This window comes from Pocillopora verrucosa, unplaced genomic scaffold (assembly GCF_036669915.1).
Source record: "Pocillopora verrucosa isolate sample1 unplaced genomic scaffold, ASM3666991v2 scaffold_116, whole genome shotgun sequence".
Lineage (NCBI taxonomy): Eukaryota > Metazoa > Cnidaria > Anthozoa > Scleractinia > Pocilloporidae > Pocillopora > Pocillopora verrucosa.
Window position 1 is genome coordinate 41,018 of NW_027078166.1, and position 19,159 is coordinate 60,176.

The 19,159-nt window shown below is 38.4% G+C and overlaps 3 protein-coding genes and 1 long non-coding RNA gene across 5 annotated transcripts; 2 read left to right on the top strand and 2 right to left on the bottom strand.

Annotated features, from left to right (window-relative positions):
- The first annotated feature begins 1,183 nt into the window (after nucleotides 1-1,183).
- On the top strand, nucleotides 1,184-2,446 carry LOC136278517 (uncharacterized). The gene is made up of 3 exons (XR_010716372.1): nucleotides 1,184-1,508; nucleotides 1,581-1,719; nucleotides 2,152-2,446. It is a non-coding gene; the product is annotated as an uncharacterized lncRNA (long non-coding RNA).
- Nucleotides 2,447-2,726: 280 nt separating this feature from the next.
- LOC136278516 (S-methylmethionine--homocysteine S-methyltransferase BHMT2-like) lies at nucleotides 2,727-7,034 on the top strand. Of its 2 annotated transcripts, none has more exons than XM_066161985.1 (5): nucleotides 2,727-2,813; nucleotides 3,199-3,499; nucleotides 3,882-4,012; nucleotides 4,111-4,208; nucleotides 6,446-7,034. In XM_066161985.1, the coding sequence occupies exons 2-5, from the start codon at nucleotides 3,367-3,369 to the stop codon at nucleotides 6,453-6,455; spliced, it is 372 nt and encodes a 123-aa protein (XP_066018082.1). In that variant the 5' UTR covers nucleotides 2,727-2,813; nucleotides 3,199-3,366; the 3' UTR covers nucleotides 6,456-7,034. The 2 variants fall into 2 exon arrangements, with proteins under 2 accessions (XP_066018082.1, XP_066018084.1); XM_066161987.1 differs by having other exon boundaries at nucleotides 3,199-3,338.
- LOC131790314 (polyunsaturated fatty acid 5-lipoxygenase-like) lies at nucleotides 4,050-11,995 on the bottom strand. The gene is made up of 11 exons (XM_059107506.2): nucleotides 11,865-11,995; nucleotides 9,590-9,856; nucleotides 8,495-8,832; nucleotides 8,045-8,201; nucleotides 7,819-7,928; nucleotides 7,114-7,303; nucleotides 6,407-6,771; nucleotides 6,040-6,146; nucleotides 5,461-5,542; nucleotides 4,797-5,015; nucleotides 4,050-4,621 (listed from the first exon to the last, which is right to left on the bottom strand). Exons 1-11 carry the CDS (start codon nucleotides 11,950-11,952, stop codon nucleotides 4,388-4,390), a joined length of 2,157 nt encoding a protein of 718 aa, XP_058963489.2. The 5' UTR covers nucleotides 11,953-11,995; the 3' UTR covers nucleotides 4,050-4,387.
- A 4,150-nt stretch (nucleotides 11,996-16,145) lies between these two features.
- On the bottom strand, nucleotides 16,146-18,857 carry LOC136278518 (SH2 domain-containing adapter protein F-like). Its single transcript, XM_066161988.1, has 3 exons — nucleotides 18,406-18,857; nucleotides 17,989-18,108; nucleotides 16,146-17,724 (listed from the first exon to the last, which is right to left on the bottom strand). The coding sequence occupies exons 1-3, from the start codon at nucleotides 18,759-18,761 to the stop codon at nucleotides 17,502-17,504; spliced, it is 699 nt and encodes a 232-aa protein (XP_066018085.1). The 5' UTR covers nucleotides 18,762-18,857; the 3' UTR covers nucleotides 16,146-17,501.
- Between the last annotated feature and the right edge of the window lie 302 nt (nucleotides 18,858-19,159).

The following is a 19,159-nucleotide window of genomic DNA, read 5'->3' on the forward strand; positions in this document are numbered from 1 at the left end:
CACAGATTGACCAATCATGAGGGATTTCAAGAGCATCAACCAATGAAAGCATCGCTTTAATGAGAAACCTCAAAAACGCGCTAAACAAGACAAAAAAAAGCAGGAGTGGAAACCGGACAAACACGTACAATTGAGCATAAGTAAACCGACAACAATTAACCAGCAAGGTTTGCCCACGAGAGTCTTAGAAAAATACGGCTGTCTGTAGAGTGATTTCACACAGGCATATTTATCCTATTCAGAAGTACGGAAATAAACGCAGGAAGCAAAAAATGAACTGAGCAGCCTTTCAAGAACAAATAGCAAAGTTGCACAAGAGAGTATGGGAGTAGGGAGCGGAAGGACTCAGGAGAAAATGAAATAAGAGGCAAATCACGACGAATAGTCGTTATAACGAGTAAAATGAAATCAGAAAATTAACCATTTCGTCAGGCGTTGACTGTTCAAAATCTGTACCACGAACGTATGCCCTCATTCAAATCCAGGCTTCAAGATTATTGTTCGCGTGATTTGAAGCTATTTTGTTCATTTTGGTTGATCTTTATCACAATCTCTTTTTGGCTTATTTTACACATTCAAGGTTTAAACTGAAAAACGAGAGGTTTCATTTTTTACCAGCCACTGGTATATGATGATAGCTAAACAAGGAAAATTATGAGCCACTGAGTCGAAAAAAAATACTCATTGGCCTTGCAAATAATCCATCTCTCTTATTGGAATTGCAAAACAGCGTATTTTTTCGGTTTGCGCACTCTGATTGCGTTACATCATGGTCGTAACACAAATGGTGAGTTATTTGCATCCTGTCACGGTCGAGTGAACATTCTTGGTGGCTGCGAAGTAGCATGAATATAAGTGGATGTAATGGGGATTCACTGTTTGTTGCCGTTTCTTCGAAAGTTTAAAGTGTTTACGGGCCTGTGCTATCCCTGTCATTCCTCCTTGACGAATTCGTTTTTAGGAGGCAACTGACGAGATTGAGAAAGAATCGAAACTGCAGTCTTGCCTAAGAATCTATACAAATGGCTGCAGTTACAGTCACAGCCGATGGCTGTGTGAATAACAACAAATTCATACCTAGGCGCGAGTTATGTGTTAAAACGCATTACATTTCTAATCTTTGAAAGGCTTCAAACTATGACGTTCATCGAACGCTCGAAAACGGGTTTCAAGTTACAGAGTAAAAAACAGTGATTGCGTTTGTCCTTGAGAATTATTGAATACGCGACAAATACGTGCAAAAAATACTTCTACACATTCAGAATCAATCAAATTTCTTGTAACTATGGTGAAAGGAAAAAGGAACAGCATAACTTTTACCGTCAAGTCAAAATCTGCCGATTTCCGTCGCTTTCAATGCCACATTGAAAAAAGAACGCTACCACAATGCAGCGCAAACGGAGTGCGCAAACCGTCCGTCTTGCATGCACGAAAATATTCACCGAATTATCAGAAGGTCAAACACCTTGAATAAAACATGTCAGCTGAGAAGATTCGCCTACCTTACAGTAAATTTTCTTGTGGCGCTTGTTTTCACACTAAGATTTATCTAGCTTCTTATCTAATAATCTACCCCGCAGAAGCGTGGAGTTCTGAAGAGATTAGACACTGTCGAGGTTGTCATTGGGGATGGCGGCTTCCTTTACTGCATGGAGCGGCGTGGTTATGTTGAAGCAGGCGCCTGGACACCAGAGGCTACTGTAGAACACCCAGAAGCTGGTAAGTTAAGGGAAATAAGTCAAATGTTACCCTGCCGTCGAGCCTTGAAGCTTGAGGTTTGATTAAGATGCAAATGACCTCATCACCTTCAACAAGAGGCGAAGGTGTTACGGCCCTTGTTGCCTCTCTAATCATCGGATCAGCAGACAATATATTTCTCCTCTTTAGACTGTTAATCTTTGTTTTGACTTCATTGTACGAATGAAAAGCCCTCGTGTATTGCCCTTGTCTTCCAATAATTTCACAAATGCAAATTTCTATCGAATCGTTCAGTCATGACCCCGATCAAGAGATTGTAATAGAACAAGAGAATATTAGCTGTTGATACTCTCTTGAATGTAATCTCTTGCCCCGATAGACGACGAGTAATTGATCTGGGGGAATGCGTGACCAAACATTTCACTGACAGCATGAATCTCTAATCTGTTGCAGTTCGACAGCTTCACAGTGAATTTCTGAGAGCCGGAGCTAATGTAATGCAAACATTTACATTTTATGCCAGTAAAGACAAGCTGGAAAATCGCAGCCATTCAGCTGGACAGATCGGGGTTAAAAAAAGGGTGTAACGCTTTAAAAACCCAATTCATGCAGTTGTGTGATTATTCCATTGTCAACCGGTTCTAAGCCCGACGATCCGCCTTCCCCATAAGATCAAACCATTCACGCCAAAAACAAAATAAATACATAGATAAATGAACATGTTAATAGATAAGGTAATAAAATTTAAGAAGTAAAGAACAGTGGGCTAAGTTTTAATCTTGGACCTAAAAATTTAAGAAAGACCTTTAGGAACTTTGAAAGAGCTTGAACCCAAACTAAACACTTCAGACATGACTAGCACATAGTGAAAGAACCGAAACCGCCAAACACCTCTTGATTCTGTACTCTATATATCTATTTGATTTATAGTATGAAGCCATAAACCAATCTGCGTGCGTACTGGCTAGGGATGTGGCCAGCAAAGGAGATGCTCTGGTGGCGGGGAACATCTCACAGGTGCCGGATTATCTAAGCGGGCCTGGAAAGGAGGTAGTGCAGAAAGAAGACAAACGGATATTTTTGTCCAGAATGACGTCGATTTCTTGATAGGGGAGGTATACAACTAAAACTTCCAACTATTATTCCCAATCGATGTGTACGCAGAGCCAGGAATTTCTTATTTTGGCACTATGTAATCGCCATAGACAATTACAACCGCCATAGACAATTACAACTACGTTATTTTTTGTAGTATCTCACTTTTTTATTTTCGTTATTTTGTTTTTGTTCTCATGGAGAAGGGTAGGGAAGGGGAAGGTGAGATCACATCAGAACAACATCTCTCCATTTCAACTGATAAGGAGAAATAGTTTCCAAAGCGTTGAGTTTTTCTCTTCTCTTTTTCAGTTGACTCTCTTGGTCGCACAGGAATGAGTATATTTCAATTTTGTTAACAGTTTAACTTGTTGTGGTTCATTGTTTCATTTATCAGCTGTTTAGGTATGTTGAGCAAGCCGAATGGGCAACAGAAGTGATAAAGGCCACAGGGAAACCAGTCGTTGTGTGTCTGTCCATCAGTTTAACCGGCGATATGACTGGTATTCTGCCTGGGGAATGCGCTGTTAGAGTAGCACGTGCTGGTAAAATCCCAGCATTTGTTTAGCTGTCATGAAAGAAATGAAGACTGCTTTGGAAAAAGAAGGTCTTCAACGCCATCTGATAGTGCAACCTGTTTGTTATCACACCCCTGAGCTGACATATGACCGCATAGGATTGTCTGGTCTGCCTGAGTTTCCATTTGGTATGGTATAGTTTCCAAAAAATTGATAGTCGAGATAGCTAGGAGGTGAACAATCGAATGCCACATCTTAAGAAAGGCGTTGGCCCATGGTTATCGCGCTTTTTTTACGGATTTAAGCCCTGTATTACTGGTTTCGCCAGCTTAAAATGTCGAGGCATCTCAAAAATATATTGGGTGGTCAACGGAGATTCAAAGAAATTTTACCTGGTCTCAAAGAGTAGTATCATGCCTTGTTAATTAATGCCATGCTAAGCCGAGTTCAGCTCTGGTTTTGCAGTGCGCTCGCTTTTCCCTCCTCTTTACTCACTTCTCTACACTTTCGTATGTTACTGATACCTATATATGATATCAAAACATCTTTCTTCATTCCCTTGCTACCTAGCTCTTGAATCTCGCCTAATGAGCCGCTGGGACGTGCAGAAGTACGCTCGTGAGGCGTATGACTTGGGAATCAGGTACATTGGAGCCTGCCGTGGATTTGAGCCTTATCGTGTTCGAGCCATAGCGGAAGAGGTGAGACAAACATCATTTGCCATCAGTTTTTTTCTCTTTCATAACTTTTAATTTAGTTCTACTCGGTATGTTTTACTTTTAATGTCACTTTTTTCAAGCTCGCTAAAGGGAGGGGTAAATTACCTCCAGCTAGCGAGAAGCATGGCCTGTGGGGAGACGCCCTACGGCAGCACACTCATCCGTGGGTTAGAGTTAGGTGAGACAATGACCCATCGATATAGCTAAGAATAAATATAGTGATTTACCTTAGAGAAAAGCCAATTATATTTAGAATCATATTATTTGAGAGAGACAGGAAGGTTTTAAGTGTCATACGAAAAAAACTCTCTAGCTAATTAAACCAAGTCTCTCCCAATCTCCTGAAGTCCATGCGGCCTAAGTATGAATGCTATTAGCTATCCAAGCTGGCAGGAGATAAGGATAAGGCAGGTGACCCTCCTTAAATCTCTGCTTATTCCTTTGGGTTATTTTACTCGTGACTTCACCGTCCAGGTAGTCGTGGTATTTCTGAAGGACAGATTTTCCATTTTCCTCCGGGAATTTTGGTACGAAGTCTAAGAGACGGTCGTAATGCATTGCTGCCAGAGTCATGGATAGAGCTGATTGAGTCTGTAGACAAAAAAATTTAAAAAATGATGATCACAGAGTCAGCAACGCTCTTCAATCCTGAGTAGAGGCGCTCAGTAGCTGGGCGAATGAATCGGAAAGGAGCACACTGCAAGGACACGAGTGTCCAGCGTTGTCTTTGGTATACAAGTAGGCGACTTATGTAAGAAACACTCACCATACAAGTGAAACTCCTAGGGAGGTTAGTGAAGCCGTAATGACCCATGGCTGTCATCTTATCTTTGTACAGTTTTGTCGGCGAGTTAAACGTCAAAGCACCGTAATGATTCACGGGATAATTGATCACACTATGTTGTGCACTTGTCATCCACATAATGCGAACTAAGTGACTTGCTAGACAAAACTTGGAAGTAATTTTTGTTGGAAAGCCCTTCACCTGCGGTAAATTTGTACAGAAAGCAGAATACAATAATTTGTAGGAAAAACCAAGAGTCACAATACCTCTGTATGAAACAAATATATACACCTAATTCGATGGTTTAACTTATGATACGTGCGTATATTATGCGAGTCGAAGTGAATCAACCGATGATCTTTTCCTTTAACTCTTGAGAAGATATGATATACATTCACAAAGGTTTTGTAATAGTTCCAAACATTAAGGGAAGACCTAAACATGAAAAGACACACGAGAATATCTTTGACGCCCTCGAGGTCTTTGGAAATGTTGTTGAAGGATTTGTTGTCAATGGAAATTTTAGAACTGACGACAAGAACGGAGAAGAAAGATCGTGAATTCATTGAATAACTTTCAGACAATTTTTTTCATTTCCTCCTCTATTTCCTTTTGCCATTCCTCCTCTCCAGTCACGTGACAATACCTTTCCAGATCCAACTGAGACATCACGTGCGAAATCTTGCAGCTCTTTGTCAATCATAACTTCTCTATTGGATCTGTAATACCTTCAACCACACCACGAATGTTAGAGATCGATGGAATAAAACTAGGAAATAATCCAGATTGACCTACTTCGATTGAAAATTGTTTCTGTACGCAGAAACCCCAAAACTAATAGTTGAAAATCCCCAATTTGATAGTTTCCATAGCATGGTGCTGGCACTTGGTATTTCGTTTGTTAGATCTCAGATGCAATTATAGCTTTTCCATCACACTGCCAATAAAACTGCAATTTCCTTTCGTTAGAATTTTAACCCTCAAAAATCAAGTTCAGTTATGAAAAAAAATAGCGAATTATTGATTGCCAAAAACATCACGGTACAAGGACCTTAAAATTGCATTTGAATGTTCAGTCCTAAACATTAGCAGTGACGCAGACTTTTGTACTTGAAACTCATACTAAACCTTCGTAGTAACTTCTGGAGGTGACGTTTAGAGATAGAAGGGCCTTTTTCCCTACCTTTTACCTTTTCCAGGGATGAAATAACCCTTAAAAACTTACTTCCCAACGAATTCTTTGACCATATTCGACAGCGAATGATAAATCAGAAGTCCATCATCTCTGTAGGGAAAGTAAGGCAATTTCTCCTTGTCTCCTAGGCCTCGTTTCTTTGAAAATTAAAAAATTTTTTCAGAGGAGTTTGGTGCAGTCTTGTTAGATTTGCTTTCTAGTTCCCTTTATTAGAAAATGTCTCCCGTAATTCACTATATTTTAATTCTCTTTTTTTTCTTTTGTTTTTTTTTTTGCCGTAAGTGCTTTTTACACTTTCTGCAGTTATCCACTACAACCGATTTGGTTTCTTTGTTACTATTACGTTTTAAGGAACAAAATTCTAATTAAAGCACCAGATAGATAACTCAGCACCAACCTTGATATTGACTAAAAAGTCTGTTTTTTCCCACGAAAGGTCATTATAGGCTCTTCTCATCATTGTCATAGCCCCTTGTCGACCAATTAACATGAGCTTATCGATGGAACCATTACCCGGTGCCATCAAAAATGGATATCCAAGCGCGTTCGTTCCAAGCAACCCCCTACAATGGTGCTTTAATAGCTGGTGAAGAGGGTGCAATTTTGACAGGCGCCGATGCACGCAGACACAAATGGGCTCCATATACAAATGAATCTTGAACAGATGTTCTACGATTTGAGTTTGAGCGTAGTCTGCAACTTGGAGCACATGTTTTGCCATCTGCCATAACTGGCTATCTTCTGGGGTATAAACTGGAGAGTCTAAAGGGAATACAATTAAGAAGTGATTTTTGCATGCCTGATCTCAGCAATGTAACAGAACACAGCTTGCTGAGGGTTTTCCCTATTTCCGCGTTCAGTGGTGTCATAAGAAATCTTGTCATGTGTTGAATTAACGACCATCATTATTTGGAACAAAGAATAGTAAATTATGGTCTTTATGGTTGGAACAAAGAATAAGACAAGAATTTTTTTTGCATATACTTTAGTAAAGTGTGAAATCTATCCTGCATCTTTGTTGTGATCTGTTGTTCGAAAGTTTTTCACAATTATTGCGTGGTAATGTAGTAACTATGCAAGTATAAAACTCTGTAGATATGATACCTGGAGAACTGTTTATCTGAATGGCCACTGGTTTTAGTCTATTTGGGAGCCGTTGATGACTGGGTTTAGATGCAAATATGGCGATGGGTGAGTTTGCCTCCATCAGTTCTCCAAAGGGATCGTCAGTTATCGGATTCAGTCCGTCGTATAAAGGATAGTGTACCACATAGATATAACCTCTGCGTATTGCCTGTTCAAGGTGCAAAAGCTTTTAATTAATCTTTGTGGCTGGCACATTTGAGACAAAACGTTTTGAACAAAATTTTAGCGCGCATTTCTCTGGATTCATACATTCATCGTACAAGGCGTTCTCTTTCCCCATTGGGGGGGAATTAACTCATTATTTCCGGGATTAGGCGGCCAGATACCACCGTTTCTAATTTATTGAATGTCGAGGAGGACATTTTCAGCTTTAGCGGTTAAAAATGGGAGTGATTTAACTTCTAACAAAGCTTCGGTCGTGACGCGTGCATCATCATGCGCACTCAATCTCGTCCCAAGCACTGAATTTTAGAGAGATGACACAATCAAGGGAAAGCACCTTAAGGTTGAGTTTAGCGGGCACCCCTAGGAAATGTAAGCCGCGAAAACAGGATTCGTTCACTAACCACGTCCAAAACCAACCCCATTCCCAGCGGAACAGAGCTATAAAGAGAGACGAAGACTTCAAAGCCCATAAATAATGTCCTAAACTGGTGCACGTACCCAATACATTGAAATGCTCTTCCCAAGCACGTCTTGTATCGCTCCTTGCCAGTCGAATGTTGGATTTAACTTTCTAAGCAGTGTTCTCCAGCTTACTCCTCCTCGCCTGCCTGAAAGATTCAAATGAAAAGGAATATCTGCGAGGTTGAAAATCCTCTAAAAGGAAATGATTAATGCTATAATCTCTATGAGTGCACATTGTAAGTTATCGCACAGGCCTAGTCACCTGAATCCAATGAAACCCTCTGAATGGCCATTGGATTCATGCCAGCCAATCGCTGATCAGTAAAGACATCATCATCTCTCCAAAGAGACAGATCAGATACATCTTTGAATGGGCTGGTTGTGTCTTCAAAGGCAAAACGAAAAAATTTTTGGTCTTCCTGCAGAAAAAGGAAATAAGCTCATTAGACACCAAGACAAAATTGCTGAAGAAAGTATATGTAGACGTAATTAACGTAATGAAATTATGACAGTCATAATTGACAACAAATTTAAGCTAGGGGAGCAACTCCTCAACAACATGGCACAACTTACTTCCTTTGGGGAATTTTAAAAGTCAGCTACACGAGGCCCAATACACAGGTAACTGCGGGTGATTTAAACTATCAAAACTCGATTTAAATACAGAAGCATTATCTAAATGTTTAAAACTGTCGCTTAAAGTGATCCATACCGGAAGAACAAAGCGTGGGTCTCGTTGACCTGCAACGAAGAACTTGTATATTTTGTTGTAGTCAATATCTTTTCGTCTAGTTAAATTAACGAGAATTCGGAAGAGGCCGAAGTTTTTGTAAATAGTTTGGTTGTATAATGAAATCCAGTGATTATCCAGGAGGTCTTTTTTCAGCAAGAGGAACACTTCCCTTATGTTCTTGTTAATGCGTGGAATCGGTAGGTAGTCATTGCCTTTGTCGAGCTCGTAGTCTTCTCTGGTTTTAGCTGTTTCTTGTTGTCTCTGGGACTGGCATTTTTTACTGGCCTTGTCGGAAGACTCAATTGGACAGGCAATGGCTGTAAGGGAGGAAATATCAGTTTCGAGAATTTCATGGACCAAGTTCTTTATTATTTAGAGGAACGTGTTTCAGTTGTTCCTTAAAAATATTCGTTGCTCAACACTTTTTCCTTACAATGAAATGTTTGTATAGCCATGATCTAGCTATGATAAGGAGCACTGAATCTAACTTGACTTTGGATCTTCCATCAATTCAGAGGCCATTTCCCACAGAATTACATAGTTAACCAAGGTAAGTTAGGCCTGGAAATTTCAGTTTTTCGATCTAAATTTTTTATATTCCTTCATACTAAGACAAGCAATACAACGTCGTTCCTAATCACTTTTCAGTTCCATTCTACCACTTTCTTCCTGTTTAACAATCATACTGACATATCTCAGGATAACCATAAATCCCACATTGAACTCGAGCCTTGAGAGAAAAGGCTAAAACAAACTCGTTTCAATACAACAACTCAATTTCACCAACGGCAGTTTTCAAACGTCAGTTGGAACAGTATTGGTTTTATTTAAGTTGTCACATGATTGATCTGGATGACTGGCGTCATTTCTTAACTAGTCAGATGCCAACTGAAGGCATCGCAATTTGGTCTCGCGAGTTTTCTTACGCTTTAGCCAGTCATGTGGGTTATCAGTTATCTTTGTTTTAATAGCGTGGTTATCGGACCCCTTCTTGCGATTATTATTATTTTGTTTATTGACACCCAATCAGAAGGCGCTTTTAACTTCGTATAGGAAAACAAACTGAATTCTGACCTGACGGCTTAAGCGAGTACAGTTCCACAGAATCCTCTCCTCCCACACCATCTCTGCAGGTTACAGAAGTTTCAGAAACTTTCCCTTGCAGATTGTCACCACCTTTACACAGACCTCCATGTAAAAGACCAAACTCGGCGAAACCCTTTTTTAAGGCAAGCTCAGCGCATTCACCGATATCAGAAGAACTAAAGCGTCCAAGATTAACACCAGCATCTTGTATTGACTTTGCTCCGTAGCAGCCTTCACTTTGGAATAATTGTGGCTCTAAAGTAAACGGAAAAGATTTCCTGTTTGTCAGCGGAAGTTTAAGCTACTGCTTTTGACTGTTTACAATGCTTGACAGCCTTGTAAAAATGTAAGATTACACAGGAACAGTAAGCGACAATGTCTCTATTCTACCACTTTGCATTATTTGTGAGAATATACGACGTGTTACACTTAGGGTTAAAACGAAAGAAATTATGGGCTTAATGAGGTGCACTGGCTATTTCTGGCCAGAAGAGCTTCTAAAAAACCTAAGCCTCTTCACTTCTCAGCAGTTACCATTTGAAAACTAATTTAAGATGGTGAAAAGAGCTCATGAATTTCATCAAAATTAACCGGATACAATTGTGTAAATAGCTCAAGAACCCCTGCCTTTTTTTAATCCAAAAAAGTTGTCTACTAATTACAGAATCGGTCAATTTGAAAGTTCACCATTTTCGAACCTGGATTAATATTTTTATGTTCCACTGACGGAACAATGTGTCGATAGTCAACTAAGATAACAATGGGGAAGTGGCCTTACCCACGAATTAAAAATTTAGTAAAAATTTATTCTGATTTTGATGTCAATGCAAATTATGAAAATGAAACTGATGTCCTTTCCGAAACATTCATGAAGTTAAAGTTGACGCACTGAATTTTCCCCAATTAGAAGAAAAAGCGGTCTGATTCAAGTTACATTTCCATTCGCAGGCTATGTCAAATTACCTCAGGTCTTGGAGAGGATTGCGGCAAATTCTCTCGGGGTATACTGTTAAACGTTCTTCTTGAAGAAGATAATGAACACCCACAAACATTTTGCAGAACTGTTTCAGTGAAATTGTCCACTTGCCGGCAGATGATATAAGGCGGCTTGTTATACTAGAGAACAGGTAACTGATGTTTATTCAAGTAATTTTGTCTTATCGAATGAATGCCAAGGCATTAAAAATTCACTAAGGAAACCTTGAAGGAAAAAATCTAAGTAAACTGTGCGAAAACCTGAAATTTTCAATGTTTGCCTTAAAAGTATTGTATTGCTTTTTTAATTTTTTTACAAATTTGGATAAACGTGCCATTGTTCTGTGTTGAGATAATATGCTTAGTAATTGATTCTTCTGCTTGGAATCGTAACGGTAGAATTTATCAAAATCCAAAGAGCCGGCTATCGTTGCATGCTCTTTTTACGTGATTGCAGGTGACATTGGAGAAAGTTTCATGAAGTAGGAAGCAGTCACGAAAATTCAAAACAAGTATCTTTCAAACTGAGGGTGGAAATGATGGGACAAAAGGTCACGTTGGTCGCAGTTAAGGTAGACGTGTACCCAAGGAATATTATTTACAGTGAACAGATGCATCCAGCATGGAATAATCTAATAAAATATCATTTCTTAGTTTTCTTTGACCAACTGTTATTTCCAAACCGTTGATAATGCAAACAATTTCGGACAGAGACAAAGTCGGTGTTTTTCACTGTTACTATCTTTGAAGCACGAGTTCGACCCTTGCCTGTTGCGCATAAAACTCATTGCGGGTCATTATGACTCGAATGATATCGAGTGGGACTCACGCACAGTCTTCGACTGAAGAATCTGTTTAGTTTGATTTTCTTCCCCTACCGTGAACACTAACATGAAACCCGCTTCTGAAAACTGGTAATGCACGCAATAAATAACTTAAGCGTGACTTCTTGAAAGGCGACCAAAAGTAGCCGAGTTCCCGAGAATGATTTTTGGTATAAGTATGACTAGATATACTTTTGAAAATGACAGGCTTTCAGTCATTCACTAAACGATTGGAAGACAAGTAAGGAGAAATGCGTCAAAACGGGTTTTGAACACAAGGCATCATGAAATAAGATCAATTACAAAAGCGAAGTAGCACGTTCTGTTTTGACTCGTCCTAAAACTACAAATCATGATCCGAGATCGTTGTGTTTGGGTTGGTTTTCATATGCGTAACTAAGTAAAAAATTTGATACAATATGTTTTTTCCGTTATTGAAAAAAAAAATCAAATTCTCGTCTTACCCGAGTCTTCGAGAGCTCCTTTGTCGACAGTATCAGAAGTTTTTGTCTGGGACACTAAAATGAAAAACAACGTTATCTTACTTAACATGATGGTGGAAAGTAAACTGGAGCATGGAGGACTCGAGAGTTTAATAAAACTGTTTGCCTCTAGTGTTCGCTTTATAACTTTGACAACCTGTCAAGGACCAGAGGTACTATGAAAAATTGAAAGTAGACTATTGGTTTTTGTCGTCTCCTTTGTTTTCAAGGCCCGGCGGGTGACAAGTTTGAATCTATTTCTTGAAGAATCAGCATGTTTGAAAAATAATGAATGACTCTGCATTTACATATTTCCAGGCCTTAGTTTTGCAGTGCAGTTGTTATGTAGAATTCTGATGAAAGTAATAAAAGGTTTCCGCAGAAACTTAACAGTCGTACTTTTACTAAAACTCGACAGCGTCATTCGCTGTAGTCAGTTCAGCAAGAAATTTAGGGTAGCTTGTAGAGGAATTTATTTTTTTATTTGTGAGTATCTTGCGTGCCTCAAAAATCAGTAATAAAGCGACAGCCACCAACGTTTAGCTTTTTTTTCATTTCGCCAGCTGCCCTGTCATCTTCGTTTCTTTAACTCTCAGCAAACAAAGCAAAACAACATTTCAAAAATTAAGTTTATCGTTTCATGAACTATTTCTACTACAAGGTAAACATTACACCAAATTGTTACCACAGAAATTTCGCTAGCTCATGGTTGGACAAGAAATGATCACAAATCCACAAACTCTTTACATCTTGCTGGTCTGCTGCGATCCACAATTTAATATCACTTTCAAAAGAAAAGTATAATCGTTTGTCTCGCGATGTGGTCACTTCGAAAATGGATCACGACATTTCGACTGCATACTGCTGGTCTTTTTCAGGCGATGAGGTCCATTGAGCACACGTCACTTATAGATTGGATGGAATTCCATGTCTGTGGTTGGCGCATCTTCGGAAGGTTCCCTTAGCCGTGGAATTCCATCCAATCACAGCTGAGCACAACTCTTTATGGGTGACGTATGCTACTCCCCACGGTGTCAAATCCTCCATTTACCTCGTGAGACAAACGATTAAACAGTTTGATTTGCCTTAAGGTTACTTTCCACCTTCGGAGGCCGAAAGAGTAGCCTACGTGTAGCCGTACCCTCCCCCGCAAGGTGAAACCTACACGTAGGCTACCGAAAGAATAGATTTTTCTTCTATTTGACTAGACTGAATTCAAACATTCAACCTAAGGTTTCCATACAAAATTTTTCAGAAATCTTTAAAAGCGTCCGAGTTATTTAGAAAAACGTATTTTCAAATAAAAGGTAATCAATCTGAAGGTTGCCATCGGACCTGGGCGAATCCCCCTAAGAGAATTTTCGCAGCAACCGCTCCTGTTTGGGCACGTCATCATGTTATTTCCATACTTTGTTTACATCACGCACATTACAAAATTCACACGTGGAATGTTTGCTCATGGAAAAATCTTTGCTCATGGAGATCAAAAGGGGAAGAAAGTCCATGGTACAAAGAGAAAGAAAAAAAAACAGGCCCAAAGAAGAAAGAAAGTACCATTCTGTCAAGAAAAGAAAAAATTTCTTTGTGAAAGTGACTGGTACTGACGGAGCTCCACGCTGGGGTCCAGATTTCGAACAAAGAAGTCGCCGTCAAACCAAAACTTGCCATACATGATGTTTAAAATGAGGTTTCCTCTTCTGTATGCAAGTACCAGCCTTGAAACAAAATCTTTAACAATCACCTCGAATTGTGATTTTGAAAGCTGTATGGCGATTCGTTGTCTCGCCTCTCAACACATTTTCCGGTTTTACCATTTTTGCCGCGGGTTTTTCCTTTGCTTTTGGCAACTTTGCTCATTATTGTGTCGTCCTCCTCAACGTTCTTTGAGCGATCGAGATAAAACAATAAACGTGTCTGCTATAGTTACTTTTCCCAGGAAATCTTGATCCATCGTCATTGGCGCCAAGAGGTTCTGTTGTCCTCTTGGTTTGCGGTTTCAGGAGGCGAGATAATCTCCTGGCCTGGCGCTATTGTTTGCGAACCTTTATGAGGTAAAATCTCGCATTTCTTTTTGGGAGGAATACAACCACTTTGAGCGAATTTATAGGATATATAGATTTGACCGATTTTTTCACATTTCGCTGAAACATTCTAGTAATAATGGCAAACGAAATTGTGTCGGGAAATTTTGATATTTGAAATATTTTTCCTGTGGCGTTTATTTTCGCAACACACCTCGCATATTTTTAGCTACTCCAACTTTAGATGCCCATATCTAGACAACTGATCAGAATACCGAGAAAGCGCGACGCACTTTCGTTGATTGATGCCTTGTGAATAAGACTGGCAGCCATTTTGCTCGTGCTGCGGCGTCGTTTCACGCCTTCCCGGCTCCTGACACTTTCTTAAAAGAAATGTCGCTTAAATTTTATTTTCATCATAAACTGCAGTCAATAAGCTTTCTTCTGATACATAGTTTGCTAGGATTCTAGTGAAACCAGCGCTTACGAATCTTTTCCCGAAGGACACCCACGAAGGTGGGAAGTAACCTTAACAACGAAATTTTAGCTTTTCCGTCTCTAAATATGCTGCCCTTTTACCTAATTATTTTGGTCCCTCAATTCAATTTTGTTTTTTAGCTTTCTTATCAAAAGACAAGAATAATGTGTAGAAATTTATTTCTCATCTAATACAGCAGCACGAGGCCCCGAGAAAACGATGCAACTAAATAGCTAAACAAATTTTATAAACATGGACGAAGAGTGACCGACCCATGGTAACCTATAAATTTCCCGCCAAACACCTAAATATACAAAGAACTGATCTCATAAAAAAACCCCGACCCTGGTGCGTTAGTCAGAATATGATTTCACACCAATTCATCCTCACAAATTTCATATTCTCAGCTAACAGTTAAAATTTTCGCTGACACTCGCCCGTCTGGTAAATTATACCACATTCACGACTTTGCTCGTAGAGTCTTTGATTGTATTTTCGATTCCCTTCAGGCTCGTTTTTAGGTTAATTGCATGTCAATTTCCTAATCAGGATAAAAATTCTTAATTTTTTATTCAGCACGTCCAACACCTCTTTCTTTTAAGGTGACTCTAACTTATACCATTTATCCTCCGCACTAAATTTGTTATCAGGTAAATTAAACGAACAGCACGTAGCTCTTTGAGGGGCGGTACCTTGGGTACGTACGCTATTTCTTTTCCAAATTCTCTTTTCATTCTGTTGTTATTTAACAGTCTCCAAAGGCTAGATATCCGTTTAAATATCTTTTTCGGTATGATTCTTATTCTGTCAATAAGTTCACTATAGTCTTTATATCACCAATCTTGTGTTTGTTTTACCTGAACTTAACTGAAAATGCAAGCCATTTAAGGTAGAAAGTCATTTTGAAAAGAGTTAATACCTCGAAGGAAAGTAGGGTTAGAGCAGAACTAGATCGCAAAGTTGTGCGTTGAGTGAAGTTGTAAAATATAAATCCGATATTAGTCTAATAGCGGGTGAAGAAAATGTTATTTTTCGTTATTCAAGTCCAGTATTTGAGAATATCTTATGGTTACTCATGAGATGAAGTGTTTTTTCAATTTCAAAGCCAACTGGAAATCAAATCCCCATCAAATGATGAGTCAATACCTTACGCTTTTTCATGTAATCTGCGTAAAAAATCAGAGGTACAGAAAGGAATTTTACATTATCATGATTAAGTTCCAACAAAATACGCTAAAATTAAGTTTTTCGTCAAAAGCTACCTTTCCTTTATTGCTGAATTTTGATTGCATCCCAGGCCTCCACCGGACAATCAAGTCGACATCCGTGTTCTCGTCGTCATCATTTGCAAAGGCCCTTTATCGACAAAATGCGATCTACATCCTCTACACAGCCTAGCTTTTGTGATGCTTCTCTTGTTAAGTCTTGCATGGAAAAAAGCGATCATTACAGCTTTAACCCTACTTTGACCTCATGGCATGATAGTAAAGAAAAAACTATCAACCAAAGTTTAATAGATATGGCGGATATGGATTAAAAGCCACTAGAAAGACAGATGCTGTAATACAGAATTAAGTGAAATCGCTGTTATCCGGGACATCTGTCTTCCACTTGCTCTAGAAGTCGCAGTCTTTCTGGATCTGTTCCCCAATTGATGGCGGTAGTTTTAATTTTGGAAAATGTGCGTTGATTTTCTAGCTGGTGTGATGTTGTGGTATCTCTAAAATTTGAATTACATAAACATCAAGAAATCTATCGAAGTCCAACAGTTAGTTCAAGTTTTAATATTCCAAGTTTCAAAATATACTTATTTAGCTTTATCAATATTCCTAATGAATTCGGGACTTTCGAAGACGAGAAGCCAGATTGGTGAAATTATCTCGAGAATGAAATCTTAGCTAGAAATCGAGGTGATCAAATGTCGAGAGAAGAATGACTAGTGATGATTACATGTAAACAAATTCCTACAGCTATCTAAAACCCGGTGTTTAAAGACTTCTCACTATTTCAAGCATGATTTTTACATTATTGCTTATTTCTATATGTTGCATAGTATCATATAGGGTCCATATTACATTAATTATATTTGAGAATTCTGGATTTTATTGAAATTCCTGGATCTGGTATGTTTCAGACGACTTTCAAGGGGTAAATTGTGTTATTATTACTAGCTACTAAAATGACCTTAAATGATTGCTGGTAACATTCCCAGAGTCAGTGTCAAAAGATTACCACTGCTACTTGATCCTTGATTTGAGAAACAATTCTACATCAAAACTTTCATTTATATTTCAAATGAACCAACTGCACAGTGTACTGCAGAACACAGACACTAGCACAAGTGATATATTTCAGGCCATTCATTTCAATTCTTTTCTAAAGAACTTCACCCTTTCATTAAAATGGTAAATTTCATTCATTAAAACAAAACTCAAAGGTTAAAAGTAACAGTTTCAATACCAAATTATTTCTCCACAACTACATGGAGCTCTAAGACTACTCCTATTGACACTATTATAATACAGACTTTCCTTTTTTGTACATTCTCCCTGATGGTCTGATGGTAAAACAAGATTTAACTAAATGGTAAATCAGTCGAAATTATCTTTTACCCACAATGGGCAATATGCAACACTAAAAACAACTAAAATAGCAAAACAAAGATTGCTCCTTCAAAAGGTAAAACACTATCAAGATAATAATTAAGTCTTGAGAAAAATCTAGAAATGAGCTTGCTACAACTGAAAAGTGTTCTACTATGAACACTACTATCAAGGATTACTTCAAAGTCAACTGAAATAAAATCGAACAATAATTCCACATGTGTTGGCAAACACTTAAAACTATAATACTTGTGTGAAAAGACTAACTCTACTCATGATCCTGCTTGTTTCATTTTTTTTTTAATGCCAACTATTCATATAACAGAATTTAAATGAAATTAAAATACCATTCCCTTAACGTTTGTCACTGATGATTAAAAAAAAATTTAAAATTAATTAGATTATTTTAAATTCACTATTTCAATACAGTGATCTCTGCACTTTGACTTTCCAAGGCTTGTCAGGAAAGCTTTTCCACCCATAAGGGCCTTCATGATATGATGCAGGAATGTGACTCTCAGCTTGCTGTGGGATATCCACCTGGCTCCAGTGTAAAATACTCAGGGGGAGGTACCACTGGGTGTAAGAGTTTTTTGTGTTCAGCTCCTCGAATGTTGAGCTTGTTTAGGGAATAGTAGTGAATCATTTCAGGTACAGTGTTGAATGGCTTACTAAATTGTCCCAAGATGTATCTATTGCCTTGGCAAACAATCTTTAAATGCATGAAGGAGTTGTTATTTCTAAACAAAAATAAAACAGAAAAATATTTAAAATGATGAAGAGGGCAAAGAGCTTACACTTGGGGTAAATCAAATTAACAAACTTGTTTAGAATTCTCTCATGTTCCTCTTGAAATAATGACTTTAAAAATGATATTAACTTTAAAAATAAGAACAGTAAATTTTCAGTTAGTGTGAAGCAAAGTGAATTCTTATGGTGTATTGAATGGATAAAGTTGTACTGAAAATAACAAATAGGCAATAATTGATATAACAAATCCTTACTTGACAGACAGAGAGAAGTCATTTTTACTACTCTCAGATTGTCGCAGTAAGAAGCTGCAGTCTTCAGCAGATTGTAGGAGTCTCTCTGCTTCCAGTCGCTTTAAAGGTCCATGATACCAGCTGTATTTCAAGATTTAAATATGAAAATTAATGATCAGGACAGATACAGTACAAACAACCCTCAAAACTTGCACTTCTTCTAGGCTCAAAGCCCATGCTTTCTTTAACAATCAAGAACTTCTTAACTTGGTGATCAATTCCTTTATTCTTATGACCTTAATGTGTGATAGAAATTAAAGAGTCAAGTCAAAATTTGGGGATGTCATCTACATCTACATGTCATAGCAAACACAACATTCACAACCTGGGGTTACTTTTCTTGTACATATGGAATAACAATTCAATTATATAACTCACCCCTGTCGTGACAGTGGCAAAGAAGGGTCAATGGGGGATCCATCTTCAACAAATGTTCTTGGTGGCTTAGAAGGGGCAACTAAGGCCATGCCCTGTGCCTCTCCTTCCCTTGGACCCTTCACCTTTGATGTAAGGCCAGATTTTGACCACTCCCAGGGTGCATCATAATCATCTGGATGCCGAGCGTCAATTTTAGGTGACTGAACAGGTTCCTGTTGTCTTGGCCCTTGTGTATGGCCATTCAGATTAATATTCTTGTTCCACTCCCATGGTTTGTCATAATCATCAGATGAGCGTGTATCAGTCACAGGAGCTTGAGGTCTCTCTTGGGGTAAGTTTGGAGATTTCTGCTGCATTCCCAGAAAAGATTTGCTTTCCCAGGGTGAGTCATAATCATCTGCTGATCTTTGATCCCTGCTAGGAGACTGTTGTCTGTTGAAAAATGGATATTGATCAAGATAAGATATTAAGTACAATTGTACACACAATGTGTTTCTTTGATTCAAAAAAGGCAATAAGTCTTATGTTTCAACTTTACTATTTAGCTAATATAGGATTCTGACATGTTATAGTTTATCAAAACTATAACAAAAGCAAAAAATAATTTGCAATGAGCATTGAGTGACAAAATCAAATGAATGTGGCTGATTTTCACATGGTTTGTCATCACAAGTATGTTTGTTATTATGTAATGAAACTGACAAGACCACAAATAAGAAAACATGTTCAGTATGTGAATCTAAGAAATACTCAC

Bases quoted from the DNA above. Each gene is read 5' to 3' on its own strand.
- LOC136278516 (XM_066161985.1), top strand. From the start codon at position 3,367: ATGAAAGAAATGAAGACTGCTTTGGAAAAAGAAGGTCTTCAACGCCAT. The intron at 3,500-3,881 runs GTATGGTATAGT...CTTGCTACCTAG, and splicing joins TCTGCCTGAGTTTCCATTTG to CTCTTGAATCTCGCCTAATG. The intron at 4,013-4,110 runs GTGAGACAAACA...ACTTTTTTCAAG, and splicing joins TTCGAGCCATAGCGGAAGAG to CTCGCTAAAGGGAGGGGTAA.
- LOC131790314 (XM_059107506.2), bottom strand. From the start codon at position 11,952: ATGTTAAGTAAGATAACGTTGTTTTTCATTTTAGTGTCCCAGACAAAA. The intron at 9,857-11,864 runs GTAAGACGAGAA...CGTTTACTTTAG, and splicing joins AGGAGCTCTCGAAGACTCGG to AGCCACAATTATTCCAAAGT. The intron at 6,772-7,113 runs GTATCATATCTA...TATTCCCTTTAG, and splicing joins TCAGATAAACAGTTCTCCAG to ACTCTCCAGTTTATACCCCA.
- LOC136278518 (XM_066161988.1), bottom strand. From the start codon at position 18,761: ATGCAGCAGAAATCTCCAAACTTACCCCAAGAGAGACCTCAAGCTCCT. The intron at 18,109-18,405 runs GTGAGTTATATA...CTTGAAATACAG, and splicing joins TTGCCACTGTCACGACAGGG to CTGGTATCATGGACCTTTAA. The intron at 17,725-17,988 runs GTAAGGATTTGT...ATTTTTGTTTAG, and splicing joins GACTTCTCTCTGTCTGTCAA to AAATAACAACTCCTTCATGC.